Source organism: Glandiceps talaboti, chromosome 2 (assembly GCF_964340395.1).
Source record: "Glandiceps talaboti chromosome 2, keGlaTala1.1, whole genome shotgun sequence".
In the NCBI taxonomy this organism is placed as follows: domain Eukaryota; kingdom Metazoa; phylum Hemichordata; class Enteropneusta; family Spengelidae; genus Glandiceps; species Glandiceps talaboti.
In genome coordinates, this window is record NC_135550.1 from 21,351,034 (window position 1) to 21,373,267 (window position 22,234).

Here is a 22,234-nt window from a genome sequence, read left to right on the forward strand (position 1 = left end):
GTCTGTCTGTCTGTCTGTCTGTCTGTCTGTCTGTCTGTCTGTCTGTCTGTCTGTCTGTCTAATCTAACAATGAAAGGTTGGTAAATACGAAAGCAATGAAATTTAAATGTCATCGAATCATCGAAAGCTCACAGACCTGTGGCACGAGTGGACCGAGTGACTGAAGAGCTGTCTTCTGGAGCCACGGCAGATCTTCCAGAACGCTGAAAAGGAAAAATGTTAGAGACTTATTATTGGTCTACAAATCTAAATATCAAATTGGAATTAAAGAGGTAATGTGCTATACATTCATTAATTCATTCACCCACCCACCCACCCACCCACACACTCATCCATCCATCCATCCATCCATTATCCGTATATTTATATATACACATCTTCCTATAGTCTAAAACAAATCTTGACAGCTAACCAAGTCATATTGCAGGCGTAAGTTGGTGTGTAGATTGACTATATTCACTCAACTCTTGCACAAATAACCGAAATAGACTTACAATGATTTTTGTAAAGAGACCACTATCGTGATCACTCTGTGATAGCAGTTTTTTGTGGCGAGTGTTCAATGCAGATTTCACCTACAACAAAGACAATAAAGAATATAACTTATCAGTAATTTTACTAGAGTAGGCAATCACAAACAAACTCTCTACGAAAATATTGACAATAAAACAAAATTTACACGAGCGCGAATAGGTATATGTGACTTTTGGTAAATCTTTTGTGTATATGACTTCCGTGGTAATTCGGTTACTTATGTAAAACATGCCTATCAATGCATTAACGGTCGTATATAAAAGTATACTGTATTTATAAATACAAATATATATAGCCATCAGTCACGATTCTCTACTCGGTTGGCACTTGTAAAACTCTAGAGGAGTTACAGTACAAATTCAACTAGTCACATCAAGAACTGTTTTAGATTGAGATTCAGTCAGTACCTAGTATTTAGTGAATGTCGTTACTCATCGTTCTTTCAAAACAAAGTTAGCCCCAAATAATAAATAAACAATCAACTGATGATATAATATCGTGACTGTACAGTCTGTCGCTCCTTCTCCATTCTGTTTTTCAAGATATGCAATCTTACAATACGTGTTGTACCTACCTCGTCATTCATGACACAATGAAACACAAAAATGAAGAGTCCCTGGAAAATAGAATACACACGCTATAAGAACCCGTTCGCCATATGCAAAGAATATTTCAAAGTTGACGGATATGTCCATTTTATCTTTGTCAGTAGCTGTGCAATTGCTGTCTCTGGTGGTCAACGTGTATTAAAGTACGATATACAAGTATACAATGTTACCCTTATTTCGAATGTTCCACTTATACCTAAGGCCGAAAAAAATTGTGTGGTTCCGATTACACTCAATTTTAGAATTTTTATATTTCCATTAGAACCTATCTTATGTTTGTAAGACTACGATCTCACCTGCAATGAGTTAAGTATGGCGAATATATACTGGAAAGCGACCGTGGTTTCATCTATGGACAACAGACCAAATGCCCATGTTAGTCCCAGTAAAGGGAGAAGTAATGCAGTTGCTCGGAATCCAGACCTGTAGTGGAGTGACCATAGAGTACAAATTGTAATGTACCGAATTATAGAATTCACACAATGCGTATTAATAACATGTAGAGTATTGCTATTGTAGAGTCTATGCGCTAATATCCGAAAACAATAGAATGCAAACTGTAGAACATGAGTAAAATTGTTATAAATTGCATATGTGAATAATGTTCCAACCCATTTGCTTGTGATATTGTATTCATTTTGCCCTGTCATTGATTTTAATAAGAAAACTTTTCGGAATAAATAAAAAGTCGACGTTTTTTTGTAATCTGAGAGCCCGCCATTTTTTCAGGCAAGTATAACGGAGATATGGGTCCTTTAAGTCTAAAATGATAACTCTAGTATTTTTTTTTGTCATACTGGCATGGTTACTGTAAGTAACAAAAAACGTACCTTATTTTCTGGATTTCAGTCTTGTCTTTGTTGGATTTTACACTCATAAACACTCTAATCACCATGATTAAAACTACCGTGTTTACCTTCAAAATTTGTGTCAGAAAAACAGCTTAATTACAAACTGAGTGATGATAAACTATACATAGTAATACAACAACTTAACAACAACAACAACAACAACAACAACAACAACAACAACAACATCGTTGTCGTTGTCGTCGTCGTCATCATCATCATCATCATCATCATCATCGTTGTCGTCATCATCATCATCACCATCATCACCACCACCACCACCACCACCACCACCACCACCACCACCACCACCACCACCACCATCATCATCATCATCATATAGAAACATGGAAAACATCAACATACTGCAAAATATTGAATTGAACTGCCAGAACTTATCAAAAGTTCACAGATTTAAAGCATGCACATCTACCCAATACATTGCATGTGATGTTAACAGCTTGAAGATGATCAATTCAACGTTCATATTTGGCGTGAGGGCCAACGATTGCATAACGTTTATTTGTCAGAAAAGCGGAGATCAATGGAGCGCCATCAACGACCGTATGTCAGGGCCGTGCAGCTCATGCTTTAAAGAATTATTTCAATGCTCCTGGCCATATGAAACCTTCAGCAAATCGCGTGATTCAGTCGATAGATTACCAAAGTTATATAATATGCCCATAGAGTTAATGATAACTTACAGAGATGACAATGAGAGCTGGTCCAATGAATGCCCATATGGTATGTCGTACAGTTGATAACCAACAACTGAAAATGTAATTGTTTTACTTGTTGAGAGAAGTGTCCGATCATGCTTTACACCAATGGAAGATAACCTATGATTTTGAAAGCTATTATTTGAATAGAAAACTACCCACATTTTTGTAAAGAGCCATTGAACATTACTACGTAGTGGAGTTTGGCGCTATATAAATCTCTTTGGTTGATTGATTGATTGATTGATTGAAGTAAAGTTCTCTGATATGATGGCGAAAACTCTTGAAAAACATATATAACAAACAGATTGTTCAACAACATGGTTAACTTATACAAGGTGAGGAAAATAATTGGAAGTGTTGTAAGGATATTTGAGTCGTGATAGTAAAATATGTTCCGTACAAAAATGACGAAATACTACTTTCAAATGTTGCTTTACTGCTGATTGTACTACTTTGTCAATAATTGGTCATTACCTTGTTGTGTACGATGTACCTGTTGTGTTAGTAGCATACTAATGGTAAAGACTTATACTCACTGAGAAGCTGTACCGTATCCATGGTGATCGATTGCCAACGTCACAGAAACCACTAACGCCGGAAGACCTGCATCAAACGAGAGGTTGAAAATGACAGTTGGGATGCGTTTCCACACTTTATTCAATTTATTCAATATAGCGTCCAATTTTCAACAACTGTAAAACGTAGCAAGTGGTGTTAGGTGTACTGCTATTGAAAATAACATTTGAATATAGCATTGTTCACACGTATTAATTACATCAGTGGTGACTCTCGTCCTATATCACCATGACAGCTCCACGCACTCCAAAACCTGTATGTGCAAAGGTTACTTGTTTATTTATCACTTCTGAGGAATAAACGAACTCTAGTCATAAATAGATACTACTCGATGCCTTCCATTTGTCATATCCACCATGTATTATGTAAGAATGTCTGCGCCGCACAGTACTTCTATCAAGTACCATGGGGGAGCATCAAAATCTCCTCTAGTAGTATGAATGGTAGACTTAATCCCTCAAAACAACGGAGTATAGATTAATTTTACGATCCCTGGTCAGATATGTAACAGTTTAATACTGCATTCCAAAAAAATGTTTAATAGTTTTGTTCTTCCGATAGCTGTCGTTATTCTATTTCTGTCGTTGTATTGATTGTGGTAATTGTAACATTGTTCGTGTTGTTACTTATTGGTTTTTTTGTCAAGTGTGGTCAACGCTTCGATAGTATGGAAACGGATACTATTGCATGAATTTGTCATATTGTAATCAATTCAAAGCCATACTCGTTCCTTGAAACGCAACATTACAAGACAAGGTAGTCTGTTATTGTATATATTGTATATTGTGCACATATAATTTCATTTTTTTCAAAAAAGAAATTATTTTGCCACTAATCTGAAATGTAACCTATTGGTGTTTAATATCAAAATGTTATAGAATTTGCGATAGCAAGTCGACTACTGTTTACTGGTATATTCACAATTCAAGGCTTCGTCACACTACGTCACAACAATCGCCCGCCTGCATTGAGTACTACACGTATATTCAAATCACAGAAGTTCCTTTGTAAAAAAAAGAAAGCTTAGAACAGAAGTACAAAGGTGTACGATATAAAACATTGTCCATGGGTTGAGGAATTCTCATTCGCAAAAACGTTTCGGTCTAGCTATGCTAAGACAGTCAGGACCAAATTGAATCACCCCCCCCCCTACCCTGTGCCCCAGCGCGCATACCGTGAAGCGTTTGAAGAAAATGAAAAAGAAAAGTTAGCAATGTCATGGAAATTCTGTAAAATATTTTAATACACAACAGGCTACTTAGTTATTGGGTACTGTGCGAATAAGACCACATTAGCCTAGATATTACACGTGCATGGATGAGAACTTACACGTAGGAATTGTCTATACCATGTTGCCAAATGGAGAATTAAAATCGGTTTCCAAATTAACATGATGTGAAATTCATGATGTGGCACATGGTATTGCGTCACACTGGATGTACTAAACAAGAGGTAGACCACAGAATGACAATATGTAATCACGATAATGGCAACACGCGAATGCTGTAAAAACGTTAACAACCCCGATAGATCACATATTTATCTAAATCTGTTATTCTATGATGATATTTTCATCAGTGCAAATAAACTTGTCTAAATCAAGAGGACGTACGTGATTGAACTTACCCCAACCAAGGAGACAGAAATGGAGTACCCGTATGTTTGAATCGAACACTTTTCGTATTTTAACGAGGAGTTGTATTCCTTGAACCAACATCCAGGAAAAGACGGATAAATACAAATAATGAAGAAAAATTGCAATGATAGTGCATAGCATCTGGAATAAAATAAATGTGCGAGACCTTAGGGAACGCTTCAGTTTGCCTCCTGATTTATAGGTATTGTAGAAAAGGTTTTCAATTTTAATTGCTAAGTGACTGTATATCACTACTTACAATGTGATTAATGTGACTGTAAATTCTTACGCAATGTTGTCTTTAAGTTCTAGGAATTGCTCTCAGTACTTTCAGAACATACATTCCCCCTTTTTCAACAATAGAAATTGACTTCGGCTGAATGCTATACTGTAGGTTGTGTTGCATTATTCTCGTCCCGTAAATTGTTTTATTAATATATCATGCAACTACAAAATGACTCAATGATTTAGATTATTATACAAGCAGCTTTTCTTAAGCCACAAGAAATCCAACTAAATTTCATCATCATACAGGATATTAACAGAAACATTCTATTCCCATCATATTTTGGTTCTTTGATCTATCGTGGAAATAATGAATGACGGAGTCACCTACCCTGTATGATTTCAATTGCTGATACGGCATTATAAACATCGATAAAAGAGGCCATTGCTAAAAATGTCTTGTTAAAAATTATTTTAGGGACCGTTTTTTTTTTACAAATCCAACATCTGCATAAGGCTCATAACTCCAAAACAGTGTCGTGTACATACATATAATGACGCCATCGATTACGCAATGTGTCTGCAATCAAAGGTATGCAAGTTTGAAATGAATGTCTAACCTGTATTCAAAGCTTTCAGATACAGCTTATAACTAAGTAGTAATATATTGTATTGATGGGCAGGATGATCGTTTTCAGTAGACCCACAAAGATGGAATCATGTAATCTAAATGCGTACTTACAGTACTTTCAGTAGCTCGAATACCAGTCATAAACAAGACCTCTGCCAGTAGTAGGGCAACGATGAGGTTTTTAAGAATTGTAATGCGAGATGAGGATAATTCTCTGTCGGATTAATCACATATGCAAACTATTAGATATTCAAAGATTTCGTCGAATGTTAAGTGATTGAGGGTTAATATTGGGTACCGAAGCCTTTCGATATCAGATATTAGTCGACTGTCAGTGTAAATTCTCAGTGGCAGTGTGGCATATTTTATTTCATGAATTTTACAATAGAGCAATTTGGTGTTTCTTGGCAAACGAGCAAAATTATGTGAATCAGATCTGAAATCACGAAATTACTTCAGAACTCAAAGATTATGAAACTACATGACGTTCCCCTTTCAGTAAAATACAGTGTTAACAGTGATCTGATTTGATCTACCTTGCAGGTCAAGGTCACGTAAATAATTCGTAAAAATGTGTCATGAATGAATTTACAACACAAATGACCACAATTTAGTTATACATCACGAAGTAAAATCAAATACACATGTTATAACGTTAAACGAACAGAACTAACGATTTAATTGAGTTGACAGGCCCAATTATGACGATCGCTTAAATGATTCAACTTACCTTAAAACGAGAAGAAGAACCAAAGCAAAGAATAGGCATATCAATGAAATGGAACATCCTACGTAAGTGATAACTTGAAGAGCAATCTCATTGGCATGTGACAACTGTAACATGTAGGCAATAGAAGGAAACACTGTTATCGACACTGTGTAATAATCTTAGGAGTTTAGGTTCTATTAATCATTTCAGGAAAATACATTGCCACAGCAACATTATTAAAATCTTGGATATATGATAGGTATCAGCTTAGACTGAAATATCCGGGCGTTGTTTCCGCTTATATAATACGGATACTTGGCGGGTAATTTCTGATGTTACCGTAAAGAGGCCTGGGGTTTATGACGTTGAACATGCTCAACCCGAGTGGTTACTTAAGCGGACCAACGACTTGACCTTTCAGACTAGTAACAGCTGAGATCACTACAGTAAAGCAGTTACTATATTGGTCTAATGTAATACTACTTCACTACTACAAGTGTTATACCAGAGGGTGAAACCTGGTCAAAATCAACATTTAAAACTGTCTCAGGAAGAACATACTGACCAAAATAGTCCTTTAATTTTAGGTAAAACTGTGATCTTGGATATTTACTTGTGACATTTACAAGCGATAAAGTATCAATCAATCAATCAATCAATCAATCAATCAATCAATCAATCAATCAATCAATCAATCAATCGATCAATCAATCAAGCGAGCGAGCGAGCGAGCGATCGACCAACCAACCAATTTCAATCAAATAAACCTCTCATTTTAGTGACACACATTGGGGTCGTGGTGGTGTAATATGCTTGGTTTTGTTAACTTTAACTTTTAGAGAATAAAGTTTAAGAACTGTTAAGAATAACTTTTAAAATTGAAAGAGTAACTTAAAATAGATTTTCCAAAGCCGCAAAACGTGACATAAACTACATCAGTGTCACTCATCAGATTCATATACAGTATTCGGTGTCGTGAACTTACCTTGATTGAGTTCATACTCATTAATACAGCAAAGTTAGTTAGATGGTTGCATTTACATTGTATGTTTGAACTACCCAAGTCATCAACAAGACACCCAGTTGTCGACCAATCGCCACTGTTATTAGTAGACGTACAGAAATGTGAGAGTGAGAGAGATTCGTCGTCAATGACAGCAGAGTCATTTGAATTCCTAACTCGTTTACTCTGCAAATTCAACTCACCATTTTACATTCAGATAAAAAAAAAGTTAACATGCTATGGAATAATACATACCTAAAATACCTTGGGACTGAGCGTATCAATTTCAAATACTATGATTGTAATTGTATAAAATTCAGTACAGGGTCGGTCGGAGTCTGGATAACACAGCGCCATAGATAGTATTTTTCTCTACATTTAATAGAAGTATACCTGTCTTTCTTTGACTTGTTATCACAGTGTATGTATCAGCTCTGTCTATGCTTTTATTCACCATTCTTCCCATCTCTCTTATCAAACAGACTTCGGTGAGTCGTCATAGCAGTGTAAATATACGTAAATATTTCTCTTCCAGACTTTTCTCGTAAGGAAAACATCAAAATGCTAGCTCTAAAAAGCGGCAGTTCCCAGATGGAGTGCTATAGTATCAGCACAGAGAGACGTGTGCACCAGTGATACTATTAGACTCCTTAAACCTATATTTGTATCAGGATATTGCAACTCACAGTTAATATAGCGTGTTTATAAGATCACATACCCATTATCTAGGAAAACACACTCTGGATTCGAAAACGTGATCTGTGAATAGAGTTGAAAACAATTAACGCTACATCAGTGAACCCACACATCACCACATATAATCGCTGATTGGCAAAGCTCTACACCGTCTATAGATCATTTCACGGAAGAGTTTAATGACACTTTGTCGCTTCATGAATTTCTAGCAACCAAATAAAACATTTTCATTCTATTTCATGCACCTCATTTGACATACGAGTAATTTCAAATAGATCGGTCTTTCCATAACCCGTTGCTTCGATTTGTCTTCAGTGGAGAGTGACTGGTTGTCACAGACTGTTGTATACTATAGGCACATTTACTATTTAGATTAAAACTCCGCATATCTCAATCCAAACAATGGTGCACAAATGCTCTAGACCGTGAGAGAGTGGACACCGCAGCAGCTAAATGTCATTCTTTTACTCTCAAGGTGGTTTAAATTTTGACATTTTCATCTATGTTAGTTGATGTTTTATGATACTGTACTTAAAGATGAAAAAATATAAACCAGCACAAAGGAAATAATGGACACTTAGAAGTTACAGTGATACTGTCTTCCTTCTCAATTTCCCAGGTTTCCGTTTATAAATCATCCTATAGGCTAGAGCACTCGAGTGCTCGTAGAAGTGCACCCAAATCATTCCAGAAAGGTAAAAGGTATAATTCACAAAACGTGACAGTTACAACAGACATTATTGGTACTATGCAAAGACGACAACAGCTACAAAAAACCCTAATTTTTTTGTGTACAAAAAGAAACACAATATAGTCAAAAGCAACAAAAAAGGCGTAACGACAATTGCTCTAACACTTCAATTGGAACGATACTGGTCATGTCATATGAACGACCATCATGTCAGTTATATGTTGTATCTGTAAGGTCAAAGGTGCTATAAACAAAACTAACTGACCAAGTATATGTATAAATTAGGAACAAACACATATCAATATATTATACGGGGGAAAACCTTATTCAAAGCTGTAAAGGATATGGTGTATCCTAATTTGCATATCGCCTTCATTGATAAACTGTACGAAAATGTGTTAGACTTCTAACTTTACTGCAGAAAGTGTTTTCAGAAAAGTGCAAACTGTGATCTTTTGACCCATTGTCGTCTGTACTCATAGTTTGTTGGTGTTTTGTATCAACATTAATTATTCTACTTACATTCTTAGTCCTAAAAACCAAGGTGACGTCATCTTTAAATATTCCACTGGCCCTCTTACTGATATCGACAGCAATAACTGCACTGTTCACTACTTTACCACTATAACTGGAGTAGGGAGAAAAAACGTCAATACTTAGTCAGGTCTCTGTCAGTCGGAGAGCATCATTAGTTATCAAACGATCAAACCTTAATTCGATCCCTCGCATAAATAAAGGTTACTAAAGGTTCTGCCTTGGAGTGCAATACTTGTTCTTTACTATTCTTTATTCTTACTCTCAGCCCTCTAAATTTAAAACTCCCGAGACGATTTCGTGCAGGAAAATACTGCTTGTTGAAGTGAAGTATGACGAATCTTACTTGCTTTTCCTTTCGATTCTGGCATTGGCCAAGCGAGGCATTTCAGATATAACTGTCGCAATAACTCTTCGGTCTGTAGATTCTGTGATCAAAATATAAAACCGTTCAAAGTTTCAATTATCAGTGTGACGTTTCACTGATACAGTCATATATTGGCAAGTGGTGACATTATGCATACAGGTTTAGCCGCTTGGAACATCCTTCATTTTAGTTTTACAACTCGAAATGTTGGCATAATTGTGAAATGAATTCACTGTAAATATAATATACCACAAACTCAATATCATTATTATTATTCAAAGGGGATCTCGAATAAAAGAACGGACAAATCGAATATTAATGTATAGGTTTATTATGTAAACCCTCGAACCACGATTCACGGCAGAAACTAGCTTTGTCAACATAGCATCATGGAAGCATCGGTTGTCTTTCGGCTTTCCACTCGTGCAAATTGCATGCCTGTCCTCTCAGGCTCTGCATATTCATTGAGATATTTTGTACATTTCAAACTTAATGAACGTGACTAGCTTACTATACCTGGACTGAAGGCGGTGACGGGTATGGTGACTGTTGCATCACCGTCGTTCATTTCAATAATTATATCATTGTCATCCAACGTTGCTATGGCTTTCATTTCTGAAACGAAACTCGCTTGCATTACTATATAACAGATTCAGCTCCAAGTGTCCTCAAAATCTAAATTTGTCCAAACACTTCACTAGAACTACAGTTGCATTTGCATGTGCTGGTACACACTTATACTGATGTTTAGTGTAGGAAATATACAATTTCAGCTTATCAATTTTGTTCTTAGATGACAAAAGCCAATGGAAACTACGTGTACCTTGAAGAGGTTTCAGCTGTACTTAAAAGTGAATTTTCCTTTGATATGAAAGGCCTTCGGATGTATCATTAAAATTGTACTACCTTTTGAATAAAAAACACATACTAGTATATCAAGCTTAAGCTTATACCTTCACAAGACAGACACGTTTGTGTTGTAACAAAATAGACACACAGTAAGAACCTTGTTTACTTAGATTTAGGTAGAGCTGTGTATACACTCTTTGGGAATAATAACTATAGATTTGCATATATGTTACTAAGACCTCGACCTACCCAAAATATGTTACCATGACTACGACTTACCTAAGGAGTTACCACAACTACGACTTACCTATGTTATCAAGACACCGACTTACCAATGTAACTAAGACTACAACTTACCTAAGGTGTTGTCATGACTGTGACTTACCTATGTTATCAAGACATCGACTTATCTATATCACCAAGACTACAGCTTAAATTCTTTACCAAGACACCAACTTACCTATGTTCTTATGTATAGCTTCAAATACTTGAAAGTCTGCGTCAGAAAGTAAAGTCTCTGCATAATCATCCACTATGCCCATCAAATAGGCACTGGCATCTATGTTTGCCTGTAATAAGACACTAGTCTTTACAGACAATAGTAATATACAATCGTCACAACTCTGTTCTAAGGATATATTATACGTTTACGTTTCCGATCGGGTATAACAAGCCACCAGAAAGTGTGTAACTGATTTGAAAGCATACACTACTTTAATTTCTTATGTATCTAACAATACGGGCAACTTATGTATGTTTCCGATGGTCTTCATATTTACTGTAATCCTGAGATAACCACAAAGATAATTACGGTGATCGTTGCTGAGCAATATAACGAATATGGAAGATGAAACTGACATAATGTTGATTCAAACCGGAACTCCATACATGGACATAGAGATACTAATATGTGTGACAAGATGGTTAACGGTATTCATATTTTTCAAAGACCTGGTTCCTACGCAGAAACACATTGCGCCCAAGAAAACAATAATTACGACAGTTTCTTTTATCTGACATCAGTAAACGTACTTGAATCGAAGTTTAACTGAATGGTGACTACTCAAAGCACGCAAAATGAAATCAAGATTTCAAAACCCTCCATAAATGGACACAAAAAATTCGTATACAATGGCCTTACCGCTACTGTTTTATCCCAAATGCCTGATTTACTTGCATCTACCAATTCATTAACGGTTTCGATGAAACTCTGTAAGAAAAGGAAAGAGTAAGATACACTATATATATATATATATATATATATATATATATATATATATATATATATATATATATATATATATATATATATATATATATATATATATATATGTATTTTACATATACTGAGTTTATATATAAATACATATATGTTAGTGCGTTATCTACAAGTACACCATGTTACATGTTGTAGATTATTGATTGACAGTTATACGTTAATCCCATTATAGTTGTTCAACTTACATTTCGAATGGCCGTCTTCTCATCAGTAGTAGCTATACTATCCAGATTACTGTTTAAGCCTGACAATTTGCTTAAAATGTCAAGGGTTAATGACAACTCCTCTGATGTCATGTGCTCATTACTTGTTGTCAGATTGGCTACTTTTTCTGCCAAGAGTTTTGCTCCCGATGCTGTGACACCATTGTCGGCTAGCTGCAATACAACAACAAAAGATTTCGAATTATAGAGCAGAGCATAATCTTTACCAGGTTTAACGCAAATACATTTAATAATTCATCTGATTTTCAGATTTGTAGGAGGAAAACTGTAATATCAAGATATAGAATACTAAGGCAAACAGGTAATCAACTTCGCAATGTATATGAGACAGTCACATCTGTAAGTTTCGTAACTGACGGTAGACCTTCTGTGCTTGTAACAACTTGTAACCTAAACTTCCCCATGGGTACTGGTGAAGTAGAGTAACTTGCAATTGCATCTTTGGTTCAAAGATTGTCCTCCTAATATATATAGTCTTGTAATGTTTTGTAATAGGATATGGTGTAATGTGATGTGATATACATTTATTGCCATTACGTATAAAATGTAGTAGGACAGTGTTGTAATACCCTTCCTAAATACAAAAAAAAATGAATATTTCTTGATAAGAAATACACGAAAATAGATTCAATTTAGAAAGAAACTGTTACTATATTTCGATCAAAACCAGCATTCGCTCAAACGAACAACCGTTCATTCCTTCTTACAGGCAGTGACTGTGTCACTAGAGGAAAGAAACTGTTGCTAAAACGTACAAATGTATGACCTACCTCATCATATATATCTTGCAGAGTTTGCCCATTGCCATTGGCATGAATGTTAGCTGAATGTATTGATGACATGACGGAGTAACTACCTGTTGTTACACCTGGCGTTGTGGACTGCACAGTTGAGGAGGACGGCGTGGTACTTGGTACACCTATATGTGGTAAGGACAATAATAGTAAAATGTACATGATGTCTACGTGTTCTCTATTTTAATGAATCATCATAGCAATATTACCAATCTGGGGATATGACACTTTCGTTGTCAATAGAATAATCGAACAGAGAAAAGGGACAGATAAATACTACCGTGTCGTTCGTTTCTAGTCACCTTCCTTTGTAACAAGATAGAAGAGAAACAGAACTGTGTTGTGTTTTCAATAGAATATATATACGTTACCGTACTAAGGTGACGTGTGATGTGGATACGACTTTCTGTTTGGATCCTTAGTTTTATATCAAGTAAACGTTGCTACATCGATATCAGCGATTACATGAAAAGTGCCAGGAAAGTCTCATTACTAAATGTATTTCAGATATGTAATGACGTTCTTTTTTATTCAAATCAAAGTTTGAACAAAAATTCATAAATTAAAACATATACATGTCGTAAATTTAACGTCGATGTTATACATATAAATGAACAACTTGAATTCATGTCTTTGGTAAAGGCCAGGTACGTTCAAATGTTACAGCCATCACTATCACCGTCATTTCTGGAATTAGATACGTCATACAGCTGATTACTACCTTGTTGATAAATAGCGTCAACATCCATATAGTCTATACCATCCTCCCACAATGCTAGTTCGTCATATTGTGCTATGCACATTTCCGTTTCTGCAGTATCACCATTCAAATATAACGTATTGTCTACGTTATCGGGTATGGTGTTATCGATACCTAATGACTCTGACGTCTCTTCTTCACCGTTTACAAACACAGTCAGAGTTGCTGTAATAAAAGCAAAACCAAAACAAATTCATTTCGATTTGGGAATTTTGTTTGACTTTATAGAGCTACGTTATAGGAATGTAAAATATGCATAAAACAACCCCTGAAAGTGTTGTGGTGTTATTCTTACGGGATGGCTATAGGGGGATTCAACATGTATTTTAATATTTAGTCCTGTCGGACGAAGTCCGGACGGGGACTTATGGATTAGGTTCCGCCTGTCCGTGCGTCCGTCCGTCCAGAGCTGTTTCTTGGAGATGCCTGGACCGATTTTTTTCAAACTTGGTACTACGTCAATTAGTTTCACGATACGATCCAATATGGCCACCTAGCAGCCATTTTGTTTTCGAATTTTCCCTGTCCAGAGCCATAACTCAGACATACTTGAACAGATCTCATTCAAAGTTGGTATTAGGACAGTGTTCTATGACATTCATGTGCATATTCATTGTTGTCGTGATACGATCCAATATGGCTGCCTGGCAGCCATTTTGTTTGTGAATTTTCCATGTCCAAACCAATAACTCAGACATGCTTGAACAGATCTCATTCAAAGTTGGTATTAGCACAGTGTTCTATGACATACAGGTGCATATCCATTTTCGTTGTGATACAATCAAGCCTGGCAGCTATTTTGTTGGCGCAGGTTTCTTGTCCAAAGCTATAACTCAGACATGCTTGAACAGAGTAGTGATATCAAAAACAACCATATGAGGCCAAACAACATTAACCAGGTTTGAAAATGACAACATAAATTGCCAGTTCCTTAAAACCCAATCGTAGCGGGGACTATGTAATTTTCAATGACTTGATGCCTGTGCCACTAGTCTATTTCCCTTAGTAAACCAGATAGATGCACGTAAGCAGACAAGAGTTTATCTATATGCAAACAAGGGCGCAAAAAAATGAGTACTCGTTAATGTAATGACAAAATATGAACTCTTCATATACACTATAACCTTAAATACTAAATATCCCCTTGCTAAATTAATTAGGCCTAAAGGCATTTTTATATCAAAACGTTTCCCCGAATGCGATATTTTTTTCTCTATTCATAGATATTAATTGTACAGAGACTAATAACAACATGATAGTTTTGAAATGTCGAAATGTCACCGCATATATCGATCACAGAAGGACTGTAGCTGTCACATTTCCATTCACTATATCATATAATGTAGGAAGGTTTCACAATCTTTAAGTATACGTTCAAACAATTCTAATGACAACACAATGTAATATTATACATGTATATACTAAAAGGTATTTAATCTATGTTTGGGTTTTGTATGTAAGATACGAAAGCAAGGCAAGCATTTATTGAAGCCAAGGTAATTTGCATATTCTCGACATAGAGTCCAACTGGTATTTTCGTAATGATGTAAGTAAAAACTCAGATAATATAATTGACAACTAATCGAGAGCAACTTGCCATAACATACTAGTAAGCTAATCTTACTCCTTTGAAAAAAAAAGCTTTTGTCGAAAGTTTTGGGGGTTTTAACATTGTTTAAGGGACAATTTGCTACTACCAGCAACTTTTTTTGCATGTTTAACTTACCATCAGTACCTGTTGTATTCCATACCATGGCCACGTGGTTCCAGAAATTGTTTGCTTGAAATGTCGCAAAATCGACGTCAGAAGTCCAGTATTTGGTGCCGTCGTGTACATAGAACTTCAAAAGTCCACTATTGCTGCCTTGGTATCTCAACTACATTAAAAAGAAATGAAGCTTAATATCTGTACAGTTGATTAAAGCAAAGTGAAGATGATTTAAGAGGCACCATATGAAAACATTTTACAACTTTGAATTTACTCTAGCTCCGCTGAAACATTAAATTGACTTCATACATAATGTTCATGTGTACATTGTTTAATCAAAGCCTCGGTAGCAGTATGTGTAAATATTTTTTCATAAATGTTGTGTTTACTTTTGAATGACTTACGCTGTTGTAGTTGCTGAAGCATGTACATACACGTGGTGACCACAAGTGTACAGTTTGAAAACGAACAGAGGAAATGGTCCATACCCCTCTTACAGTTGTTTATAGATAGACATCATGTCAGTATACACTGTACCATAAACGACTAGTTGAGAGAGGTAATTCAGCAAAATGCGATGATCTGACTATGTCAAAAACTATGGGAAAAAGTTACAGCCACTGAGCTTTTATGATATATATATGTTATGTTAACATGTACATATGTCGATATACAGCCATCTAATGGTGTTCGCAATCTTGGCCATCATGTCTTCGTTCTTCTCATACTTTGAACAGTTTTAAATCTGCCTTGAAATGCCATCTTTTTAGATCTCATTATTATTAACTTTTAACTTTAGGTTTTTTTACATTTCAGTCTTTTAAATGTCATTCCGTGTCTTTGTATTTTTATCCTGTTTCATATCATGTTTATACTTGTGTATATGTACCTTTTAAAATAATTTTATACTAATGCGCTCTATAAGAAATAAATATTATTATTACATTGTCCTCACATCTGCCAGTAAATAAACAATACCATTTGGTAGTCTAGTAATTGTTCAATATATAAAACCTTAGGCCTATAGAGTGTTGGGTTATTGTGTGCCTTAGACTAAATTGAAAGGCTAAAATTGAGAGTTTTACGTACAATTTCATCAGCATTGCGTCTTCTCAAAGAACATGATCAAGATGGAAGAATTTTCCATAAGAAGGTAAACATGGATATGACTCTTATGCCATCATACCTATATATTTACAGTTGTTAAGGAATAATGTATGGATCAGGAATGGATAGATAGTTTCTTAATAAGTTTCCTGTGCCTTGGATTTCCCTATTACTCACGTAAAATCCACGACTACCGCCCGTGTCCGCTCCCGATGTGAACACCACACACGGATTACTTTGTTCATCTGAAATATGGACCCATAATGCAGCAGAAAGACCGACAGTACATATAATAGGGTCACTTAAACACGTGCCAGATGCATCACCAAGGTAAACTGTAGTAGTCCCATTAATGCTTAAAGAATTGTTTACCACTCCTGTAAAAGGACATACGAACGAAAGCAGTGAGCCCTCAAAGACAATCACTTAACATTACGAGGTAGGTAACATTTAATTAATACCACGTGGCTATCCCGAAATAGCTTTATATTATGTAAAGTTAAACGAATGATTATGGAGGAGGTATTGTTGATCATTGTGTGTGTGTGTGTGCGTGTGCGTGCGTGTGTGTGTGTGTGCGTTCGTGTGCGTTCGTGCTTACGTAGTATGTACTTTAATGGGGAAAGTAGTCTACACACTTGGATATTGTAAATTGAATTGCACTTCAATATAGCAAAAATATATGATAGTTCAGTGGTGTACTACATTGTCTCCATAACCTTCAAATCACTAACAGGTTTACATGTAATAGTAATCACGAACTGAAAACGAATTTTTCTTTTGAACGAATATATTACATAGACTTTAATAGCTAAAACAATACCCGTAACAGTGATTATACGTACTCGACATTCTTCATTGGTGACAATGTACACCAGTCACTGTGAAAGTGAAAGCAACACTTGTTTATGAATACCCACCTTCAACAAGTGACACAAATGGTACACCAGAGGCCAGTACATAACCATTCGATATCCCTCCTTCATCAGGTGTTATATAGTTACCGGTGTCTCCCATCTCGTAATATTCATCAAACGACCAGTGATACTTTGCTGACCCATATACTGAAATCAATATAAAAAAACATGTTACATTTCATGTATAATGCAACCATTGTCACGATATAATACATAATTATTATAATCCATTCCCCGTACACATAAATATATTTATCAATGCTTAATAAACATTTACGAGTTATTCTAAATACATTTAAAACAAATTCTTGTAGTAATTAGTTCATATATAAACATAGTCATCAATTACTAATATGATTTTTAAAAGGAAATGAAGAACGTATTAGTGTTTGCTAGTGCAAATAACGTACCTTGTAGGGAATTGAAATGTTCAGGGTCTAAAAAAGTTTTGGGAATTAATGCTAATATTTCATGATTCAGGCTTAAACCCTTAATCTGTATGAACTAATTTGTTTTTAATCTTAATGAGTATGAATTCAGATACAATAAGAGACCGGTCAGTTTCTCCAGCCGGGGGGGGGGGGGGTGGGGGTGGATTCTTAAATCGGGCCGACAAAAAGTCACTGGACCCCCCCCCCCCATCTCTAAAACCAAAAAGAGGCTGACACTTAATTCTAAAACATGATGACCACCCCCACCCCATATATAATATTCACATGACAGGTATTTTTTGATCGTGATTCAGTGTGAACTGCTTGACTCTTACATCTACTTTATAAGATCCCGGGTTAGAACTATCATAATTACAATTATTGACTACATAGGGTAAATATATTCCAAAAGGAGTTTAATAGCATCTTGACAGTGAAAGGTAGGGGGGGAAGCTTGAGATGGGAATATGTACATCTCTTATGGCTCGTAGGGGGTCTCCCCCTAGAAGCCCAGGATGTTTTTAACTCTGAAAAGTCAATTTTGAGACTATTCAGACCCTTTCAGACAATTTCCAAGCTTTACAAGACAGCATCAACATGTAAAAAGCAACTACATAAGGTTGAAACATTTTTGAAATATAGTTTGATAGCATCTTGACAGTAAGAGCTTGAGACTGGGATATGGCCATCTCATGTGAGGGGTCCCTCTAGAAGCCCTGAAAGATTTTTCTCTTAAAGCCAATATTTAGGCTATTCAGACCCTTTTAAGCAATAACTTAAACCATGCTTTACAAGACAGCAAGTATCAGAAACTATTCTTTATAACTTACACTAAGGGTTGAAATATGTTCTTAAAAAGTTAAATGGCATCATTATATACATGTAGTAAATGTTAGCCCATCTAATGGTAGTACCATTGGTAGGGGAGATTTGGAGATTAAGGCAATCTCAATCATCTCAAATTAGAATAGGGTGAAAATATTTAAGAAAAGTTTAATACCATTATGACAGTAAAAATGTTGTTTGTGCATCTGATTGATTGTTGGTTGAATGCATGAGTGACCTCTGGGGTGAGGGAGTCCTTGGGGTTTTCCCCCCTGGCAGATCTGGAGTTTCCACTAAGACAATGTTTAGGTTATTCAAAGCCTTTGAGGTAATATTTCCAAGCATCGAAAAGCTAACGTAAATGTACGTTTTAAATGAGTTTCCGATGTCACACAAAATGGGCCCGTAACATTGATATAGGGGCATTAATATTGCATGTATAGTAAAGTCACCGGTATCTTAGAGAACTTTAGGTAGGCATACCTAGTGTATAATAGAAACTGGAATCTGATAAGATGTGGTGATGTGTAGTGTCAATAACATGTAGTGTCCAAAATAGAAAGTGTATTAATTTAATCCCTTCTGACAAGTTCATACTGACGAGTAGAACAATTTTTAGATTAATTTCTTTTATAAACTATCTCTGAAAATTACCATTACGAAACCTTCAAGTTCACTTTTGCCCCAAATTGCAATATAAGTGAAGCATTGATTGTGAACCAGCCAAGCATTTACATGACATGTTCTGTATCTAGTGTGGTAGCTAGGTAATACATGTATATGTATATGTATAGTTGTGTTTGAACTTAGGTAATATTAAAGAATTAATGTAAGAAACAAGAACAGATATTTACATGTACCACATTTCAGACAAGGCTATATGCCATTGTAGAAAAGGATTTTGTTCTTCCATCACAATCAAAAACACAATAACCCCCCTATCTACAATTTTCAAAACAGCATGACCCCCCCCAATCCACCGCCCCCCCCCCCCCCCAGGCCGAAGAAACTGACTGGTCCCTAATGTGAATTGGCTGTAGGTGTAGAATGTACCTTGTCAACGAAAACACAAGCGTCTGCAACATTCGTAAGCAATAACAGTAAAATTAACTATTCACAATGTAAGGCCAATCTCATTTCATTTGCCAAAATGGGAAAATCATTTAGACGTCCACCGTAAAACGAATACTAATTCGTAATTATCTAATCAAAATTGTCACTTGATTTCTGACACATATATCTTAATTAATCTTTTTCGCATGATCATCAGGGGCACACATAAAGATGTTGTATAGTTATGGTTGGTAGGAGAGTAGTCTGTGAATAGTGACAGAGTCTGCTATGATATATAGACACTTTGTAATACAAACCACGTACATGCAATACATTACGATATTTAACTGTTTGAATAAACTAATTAGATAGAGAAACACTGAACTAAAACAGCTGGTTACCAATTAAACTTAGCTGAAGGCACAGCACGTTTGTTTGCCACATGACGTACATACATATATATCACAAAATTGCGTTTTGTTTAAATTAGAAGGATTAGAAACGTGGTTGTATTGGCATGTGGACCGTCGTTAATCAAGTTTAGATATGTATTTTAGATATTATTTCCCAATGTTTTCTTCGTTCAGCCAAGGACAATACGTTGACCTAAGGAGCATCGTCATTATTATCCAAAAGATGATGGAGTAGTGACAAAATCCTCAGGTCACGAGTGTTTTCCGACTGAATGACGAAAAATATTGGATAATATAGTTATAACAAAATTTATGAAAAAGCAGGCAAAATAATGGCGATTTGGAACGCTTTGACTCATATTTGGTGCATCAGCGAACTAATGTCGACGCAAATTGAATGTGACATAGGACGACAAGGGTATAAAATCCATATTTCTTGTTCGAATGCATTCAACCTGGATTGTGCGTGGTATAATTAGGATACGTTAATCGCAATACATTACCAAAAGTATTTGCTGTCAGTGGAAAATGGAAGTTCTCATATGGAATTCAGGATAAGACAATTGTTTTTCAATTATCTCTGAGTCTAAGGCATGAAGTTTACCTACTAACAAATTCATAGGTAAAGGTAATAATATTTTGACATTTAGGAGGATAAATAACTCTGATAATCATACTGTGTTTATAAATGGCCACGATCATTATAACATCATCATCGCTAAACTTTTTCAACCATTGTAGTCTTTGAATCTAGGTTAGCATCGTCCTTTTCATAATGTAAGTTTACTTTACTAGTATGTTGAACGCGCATGACACTAAGCAATAGTGTTCTACTATGAACGAGTATAAAACTGTTATAAACGTCTGAACAGGTGTCAAATCAAGTGATCCTTCACCTACAGGGACACCACATCACATCAAACAAACCCTCGAAGACCGCACTTGACTACTATATATTAAATTACTGTGACAAGGACAGTGATCAAAAATGAATAAAATATATGTAATAACTCAAGAACAAATGAATATATGAATGAACACATTCGCAGATATTAAAGTTAAAATCAAGTATACGACAAAAATGAAGTGACGTCAAACTGTCGATTTTGTACTCATTTATTACAAAGCAATCCGATAATGTTACTAGCAGCAGTAGGATTTATGTGGAAATGTTGGTCCACATACCGTCAATGTATTAAATAAAAATGGAAAGTAATTAATTGTGTATGTCAGATATTGTGTATGTCAGGGATTTACATAGTAGTAAATTTAGTCGTTGCACAAATGAGATGACCTAAGCTTATTTAGTCGTATAAAATAAATTACTTCATTTGCAGTATTTTTTTTCTTTCCTATAGAGTACTTCAATCATGTGTTTTTACAGATGCATTGGTTTAATATTCGTGTCAAACTTAGTAAAAGAAAATGTCATTGTAAACCATTTAAGCGTGGTGCTTCAAACTGCACTGACATGGATAAATCCTCAGACAACTAATTTAGTTAGTGGTTTGAGATAAATCCGACCATTAGTGTAAACCATTTGATTTCCTGAAGGAAAAGTAATCAATTTACAAGAAATCGTGATCAGCCAACTGATGACTAACCATGGACGTGTTTTTAACAGTAAACAATAGTAGAACAACATCTAAGTACATAACACATTTACAAGTAAATAAGCATTCAATAGATGTACCGAACAACGATTAGCCACCTTGTACAGGACATTTAAGAAGTTTACAAGTAATATAACAAACACAACCTCGATATAAATCCATTACATTGCTTGTACGTACTTGAGTTTGGGGAAAATCACACAAGGTCACCACTGGGATTCTACTTATCAACCTTGATAGGTGATACAAAAAAGGAGGTAGCGATTGTATGATAAAACAAAGTACAGTCTCAGTTAGTGATGTTGGTAAGTGATGGAACAGGGTACAGAAGATGGGTTGATCATCTAAATTGTACTTTGGAGCAGGGTGGATAACCACTCATCGCTCTCCTCCATTTTGTTTTGATCTACTATAAACAGTATAACATTGTTATATTCCATTCGCCTTGAGTGTATCGCCGTTATCGAAAATGTTTGGAAAC

General features: G+C 35.6%; 1 protein-coding gene across 1 annotated transcript in view; it reads right to left on the bottom strand.

The window, feature by feature from the left end:
• LOC144445473 (adhesion G-protein coupled receptor D1-like) overlaps positions 1-22,234 on the bottom strand; it is a 49,529-nt gene that overhangs the window by 254 nt on the left and 27,041 nt on the right. The window contains exons 3-25 of the mRNA XM_078135040.1: positions 17,422-17,565; positions 16,679-16,878; positions 15,413-15,563; positions 13,629-13,851; positions 12,945-13,047; positions 12,094-12,285; positions 11,771-11,839; positions 11,090-11,198; positions 10,288-10,395; positions 9,760-9,832; positions 9,402-9,507; positions 8,211-8,251; positions 7,475-7,589; positions 6,511-6,614; positions 5,892-5,994; positions 4,915-5,065; positions 3,249-3,315; positions 2,695-2,761; positions 1,973-2,058; positions 1,439-1,565; positions 1,109-1,150; positions 495-575; positions 137-203 (exon numbers count right to left, since the gene is read on the bottom strand). Coding sequence (XP_077991166.1) covers positions 137-203; positions 495-575; positions 1,109-1,150; positions 1,439-1,565; positions 1,973-2,058; positions 2,695-2,761; positions 3,249-3,315; positions 4,915-5,065; positions 5,892-5,994; positions 6,511-6,614; positions 7,475-7,589; positions 8,211-8,251; positions 9,402-9,507; positions 9,760-9,832; positions 10,288-10,395; positions 11,090-11,198; positions 11,771-11,839; positions 12,094-12,285; positions 12,945-13,047; positions 13,629-13,851; positions 15,413-15,563; positions 16,679-16,878; positions 17,422-17,565 — 2,529 coding nt within the window. The remainder of the gene's footprint in view (positions 1-136; positions 204-494; positions 576-1,108; positions 1,151-1,438; positions 1,566-1,972; positions 2,059-2,694; positions 2,762-3,248; positions 3,316-4,914; positions 5,066-5,891; positions 5,995-6,510; positions 6,615-7,474; positions 7,590-8,210; positions 8,252-9,401; positions 9,508-9,759; positions 9,833-10,287; positions 10,396-11,089; positions 11,199-11,770; positions 11,840-12,093; positions 12,286-12,944; positions 13,048-13,628; positions 13,852-15,412; positions 15,564-16,678; positions 16,879-17,421; positions 17,566-22,234) is intronic.